The sequence below is a fragment of the Mercenaria mercenaria genome, chromosome 16 (genome assembly GCF_021730395.1).
Source record: "Mercenaria mercenaria strain notata chromosome 16, MADL_Memer_1, whole genome shotgun sequence".
NCBI classification, from domain to species: Eukaryota; Metazoa; Mollusca; class Bivalvia; order Venerida; family Veneridae; genus Mercenaria; species Mercenaria mercenaria.
The window spans coordinates 31,094,678-31,100,905 of NC_069376.1; the positions used below are offsets into that span (position 1 = coordinate 31,094,678).

At 34.2% G+C, this 6,228-nt stretch overlaps 1 protein-coding gene across 1 annotated transcript; it reads left to right on the plus strand.

The window, feature by feature from the left end:
* Positions 1 to 1,224: 1,224 nt before the first annotated feature.
* LOC123541493 (arginine kinase-like) lies at positions 1,225 to 4,762 on the plus strand. The gene is made up of 3 exons (XM_053525846.1): positions 1,225 to 1,252; positions 3,377 to 3,800; positions 4,182 to 4,762. The coding sequence occupies exons 1-3, from the start codon at positions 1,225 to 1,227 to the stop codon at positions 4,672 to 4,674; spliced, it is 945 nt and encodes a 314-aa protein (XP_053381821.1). The 3' UTR covers positions 4,675 to 4,762.
* The last annotated feature ends 1,466 nt before the right edge of the window (positions 4,763 to 6,228 follow it).

The following is a 6,228-nucleotide window of genomic DNA, read 5'->3' on the forward strand; positions in this document are numbered from 1 at the left end:
AAATTTGTATGTAAAATTTTTTGTGACACCCCTTCGTAGTTTTTTTTTAATTTTAAACACTTTCCCACCTGTGACCAAGTGCCCTTTTTGCAGCATACGTATATAATAATTATTTACAAAAGGGTTGTTGAACTATTTTGTTGCGGGACGGTGGGATAGATGTTTAAAACGTAAAAATATTTATGTTTATATTTTAATAGAAAAAGGAAAAGAAAATGTCTACAAAATCTTCTTTTTTTGTTCAAATCTTGTAAAATGAATCGCATTTATCAAGAAAAAGGTCTTCAATATATAAATATGATTTCTGAAAACTATCCTTATGTCACTTTTTCCTTAATCGGGTAGGCAATCGAATAGGAAAAAAGTCCAGGTCCTTAAGCAGTTTAAATGCATTTTTCATTTTTGCATTAACAGTTTTGTTTACATTGCGCATTGACCATAGGCATATCGCATTTGGTATGTTCATTTTATATAAGTATTTGGCATTTTGCATTAAGTGATTTGGCATTTAGCATTTTATTTGGGGTTTAGCATTAAAACTATTGGCATTTTTCATTAAATAATTGTCATTTAACATTTGGTTATATTTTGGCGCATGGCCTTTTAAAACATATCAAAGCCATATGCCAATCCTTTGTGCTAAATTCCTATAATTATTGCCAAATGCAATACTAATCGTCAAATCTTAACTTGGAGTTAATAATCGAACCCTTACACAAAAGAATGTTACTTTTAATCCGGAAAACTAATTCTATCAGTTGATTGAAGCAATAACATTTCTTAGGTTATGAGATGACATGTCGAAACTTTTTATTAAAAATTTTAAAAAAGATTTTAATAGAGACAAATTATGTTTAAAAAGGGCCCAAAGACTATTTACAGGACTTTAACGTGATATATTCAGTTCTTTATCTAATAAGTACTTAGCAATACCATTTTGGCGTTTATTGTTTTGTATTTGCAATTAACAAATTTCCCTTTATACCCTTTTTTGTTTGACAATTACAAATGTTCCCTTTCATAGGGAATATTTGATGTTAGGCGTATAGCAAATAGCATTTTGCAATAACTGTTTGTCATTTAGCATTTGGCAATTAGCATGGCACACCGGCTTTCCATATCCTTCCATAGTACTCAATAAATGTCATTTCGTTTTCAAAATATTTTGCGTAAGGTGTTTGGCATTTAGCATTGTTATCTGATATCTAGCATTTGACAAATAACATGGCGCACCATGTTTCCATACAAGCATGTACGTTAGCATCACCTTGGTAGAACCGTTCTACACATACTGGAACTCTTTACCCTAGGCCTAGTTAACTCCCATTATTGTACCGCTAAATTATGGAGAGAAATCCGGTTATATGATTAATTATTAAAGTGATAGAAAATAGTAAAAATATCAACAAAAATAAGAACAATTTTATACATGCATTACATGTTAAGCGTATCTATACAATACTGACAGGTAACAATGTCACAACAAAAAAACACACACACACACACACACAAAAAACATAATTTATTCACATGTTTTCCAACAATTAATTTGATAATCTTTTTTTTTCATATATAATGTTAAATATTCCAAGCCGAGTTTCAACGAGTTTTTCCCTAACTTCATTGTCCATGTGTATTGAAAAAGGAAGCGAATGAATAACGTATATGGCATGCAATTGCAATCCGCTGCATTGATATATGAAATGGTGTTAAACTGATGTATCAAAATTATTAGAATTTTAATTGCATGCGTATTATAAAAGATTTTCAAGCCAAAAATCAGCCATAGTTGTAATTAAGTCCAGAAAATATTTTCTGATTAAAAGAGGCACCTTGTTGGTTCACAACTGAATGCACGTGCCAATAACTAAAACTGCACGTGCTGATGACAATTAAGAAATTTAATCAGATATTTAGAATATAATGACTGCAAACAATACGTATTCATAACTTAATAAAAATATGAAAAAAATCAAGTTTCTAATACCATTGCTTTTTGAAATATGACAAAAGAAAGTTTTTTAGTTTCCGCGATTATCAGCTTCTGTAGCCGTTTCCGTGGTTACGGCATACCGCTAGATTTCTACGACCGATCTTAAAACCTCCATTTATTGCCGAACTGTATTCTTATATAGGTGAAAAAGTTTTGTATGTTGGGTAAATTAAAATCCTTACGGAGGGCCCGTACACGCGAAAGCTTCTTCAGATATAAGAAGGAGTATGAAGTAGTAAAAACAAGATCAGATTTTTCATTTTGATTGCATTAAAATATAAAATGACAACTTTAAAATTTAACTTTATATTTATCCCATGCTGGTCCATTGCATGTGAAGCGAATATGGTAAAATCAAATCTGATATTTTATCTTTAATTGTTCTTCTATTTCCGCCCTATTTCACACTTAAAGGTAATACATTCAAGGACTACCTTTATGCATACTGGATAGAGTTGATTCATTGTGAAATGTACAATGATATAAATTACATAAAATATACGTGTTCACTGGGTTGATACACCAACATATTCAATGACATGAAATATAAGTAACTAGGTTCATAACAGACGCTGTATATAATTACTTTGTTTTGTATTGTGATTAAAGTCAACATTTGGGACTGGAATTATAATTACTCTTTATTGATTTTCCAAACCATAAAAACATTTTCTTTGCTGTATTGACATATTTCAGTGAGAAGTAGACACAGTTTTCAAAGATCACACCAAGAAATTAAAAAAGAAACGACAAAAATTATTACCGATTGACCTATGTTTACTGTAACAAGGCTTACTCCCTTATCTTAACCTTGAAATATACATCATTGTTAATTACCTATATAAATTCTTTAAAAGCCCGGATTGTATTCCATAAGAAAATACGAACAGAACTGGCAGAAAACAAATTTCATATTTTACTGTGTTAAATTCCAATCCCGTATCAGGTTTGTGCCCGGGCTTCTTTCATTAATATTCATGACACATTTTTATAAATAGGTCGAACAAAGAAATAAAACACTAGAAGAAAAAAGCGCGGGAATACAACCTGCGTATACATGAATGATGATATTACTGTTTCTACTGTGTTTTGTAAAGCCGCAAAAAAGGGCCATAATCACGTTACACGGAGTAAGCTAAATCTTTCATCATTCGAGCTCTTGTTTTGGATTTTACTTCTGACCGATGGACTGTGTCATTATTTAATGCAAAATAGCACGCATTCATCGTTGAGTGTATCACACAACTTAATACTTCAACACTAACGTTTAGCATAAGTTGATGACAAGTTCAAAGAGCTGTGCAAATATACAAGTAATGCATAAGGCATTGTGCAAAAAATAAATGTAAGTACAGACCAAATGATTCAACATATATTTTTCAGGTATTGAACAACTTGATGTCGAAATTGGCTTTCGCGCAACCGACCCAGATGCGTATGTCACATTTGGGGCTCTGTTCGATCCGGCAATTAAAGACTACCATAAGATTCCTATGAATGCCGATATTCGTCATCCGTCTCCTTCTTTTGGCTCCGTTGATGATTTGGACATAAAGGACCTGGATCCTGATGGGAAATACGTTATATCCACTCGAGTCCGCGTAGGTCGCAACTTAGACGGTTTTCCGTTTCAGTCGCTATTGTCCGACGACGAAAGAGCCAAGGTTGAGACTAGGTTGAAGAACACCTTTGGTCAGCTTCAGCTAGTAAAGGAATACGATGGAGAATATCACTCGCTTGAGACGATGACTGAAGCAGAAGAAAAGAACCTGATTGAAACACATTTACTTTTCAACCACTCGAATAGGTAAAACTACTATACATTATCTTTTTAGATAGAAATATGCCACATGCCCTACAAATATCTGGCAGTAGAAAAATAATCATGATGCAATTTTCATGTATCATTAAAACTCATGGGCGGATGCTATTTTCATTAGGGGTATCACAGATTGTGTACGTGATAAATATATGTATTTACAAAGTTTTAGCTTTTAAGCTTTCAAATGGGAGCAAATTTACTATATCTCAAGTATAATGAACCCATAATGCAGGTACATGGATTTCAAAAATAAATCTATGACGTACAATTTGTAATGGAAATAGATAAATCTATGGCGTACAATTTGTAATGGAAATAGGTTATCATGCTAGTTACTATGCTTTTTTAACGTTTTTTTAATCACAGCGCTTCCAGATCAGCCGGCGTTTACCGGAATTGGCCAATGAACCGTGGTATTTACATAAACAAGACGAAAACATTCTTAGTCTGGATCAGCGAAACAGATCACACACGTATAATCTCAATGCAGCCCGGCGGACGCATTGATCAAGTCTATTCGAGACTAGTAGAAGGTGTACGTATAATAGAAAAACAGCTCCGCTTTGCACACAGTGATCGTCTTGGTTACATAACCTTCTGCCCAACTAACCTTGGGACCACACTCAGGGCCTCAGTTCACATCAAAATCCCTAAGCTAGCTGCTAACAAGGAGGTTTTGGGAAAGCTGTGTGATGACTACAATCTACAAGTACGTGGGATAGATGGTGATGGTACCGGCATATTCGGAGATACATTCGATATAAGCAACAAACGTAGAATGGGCCTTACAGAAATACAGGCAGTGGTAGAAATGGCAGCCGGTGTAAAGGCCATCATAAATGAAGAAGAAAATTTATAGATGTTTGTCGGGCAGATTAAATAAAGCACACATTTGATATTATAAGTACTGATTTTTATATATTTATTCTTTTATTTATTTAACAGAATAGCACAGCCACCTCTTTGTATATGTATATATATTTACACTTTTAACATGTATGATACGTTTATTCAGAATTTTCTATGTTTTCATTCAATAACTATCGAGCTAGTAAATGCGACTGATGAGAAATAATGTTAGAACTTTATAAGAAAGAACGTTTGCACAAGTGACAATAATCAAAGGGAAGCGGTGATCTTAGCTTGTTGGACGCACAGGCCCTGATTCACTGGCACCAGATCAGAAAGAAAATGCCTCCGTACGTGTTATACCCTACCCCTAGGTATTCTATAAGAACCATGGTCATGAACGGAAAAGTGCACTAACCCGTTTCAATCGTACATTTCTCAACTTAAACGCGCAGTTCGGTGAATGGGTACCTAGTATATTGAACAAGCGATAATTTATCTTCCATCGTGCACCAGTCACATTGTCTCAGTATTCCATATTGCTGAGATTATCAACATATTTTATGCTTTCGTCAACGTTCCTAAAAAAACTTGCTTGACCTTCCCTAATGAACATCCGGTCTAGAGGTCACGGCAGTGTGCACATGTTTGGCGAAACGTAAACAATTTAAAAAAATACACAATTTTACACTAAAACTCGAAATGATGAATGAAATTCATCTTGTATATGATGTTTAATTTGAAATCGTACATTGGTCTGCATCTGTTCTGTTTATTTTATTCATTTTGCACATTTATGCTGCATTTTCACATTTTAGCGAACACGTGTAGTACAATGACGATTGACGTACATTTTCACAACAGCCAATCAGAATGGTTTCGTAATCTAGAACGGAACTTCACCAGGGAAGTTCAAGCAAGTTTTTTGTGTAACGTTGAAATAACTATAAACTGCGCGTTGTTTTTCTAAGATAAGATGTATTGAAAAAATGTGACCGGTATACAATGGAAGATAAATTACCACTTGTTTGATATCCATAGTACACATTTACCGCACTGCGTGTTTTAGGTATGAAATGCGCGATTGAAACGGGTTAGTATATTTTCCCGTTCATGACCATGGTTCTTATAGAATACCTAGGGGTAGGGTATAACACGAACGGAGGCATTTTCTTTCTGATCTGGTGCCAGTGCCCTGATTCGCGGATTCAAGTCCCATTTGCATCAAGATCACACTTTTTTCCGTATGACACCAGCACTGTTTTTACCAGGAGACAAACTTGAGAATGGTTTCAATAAGCTTGAAGCTTCATCACAATCGAGCTAAAATGGATTGACAATAGAAAAATAAGCACACACGAATCTTCCTTATAACTCTAAATGAGTATTCTGTTTGTATGGCATTGTTTGTTCCAACTACCTCTGTGTTTCAGACACACGTTAGATCATAAGCTGTTCTGATAATTCTCTAGTGATAAACAAGAAGTAGAAATACGTTAGGCAAAGCAGTAGAAGTACAGGAAAAAAACGTCAAAAAGGAACGTAGGATCATTTAAAGGAAGAT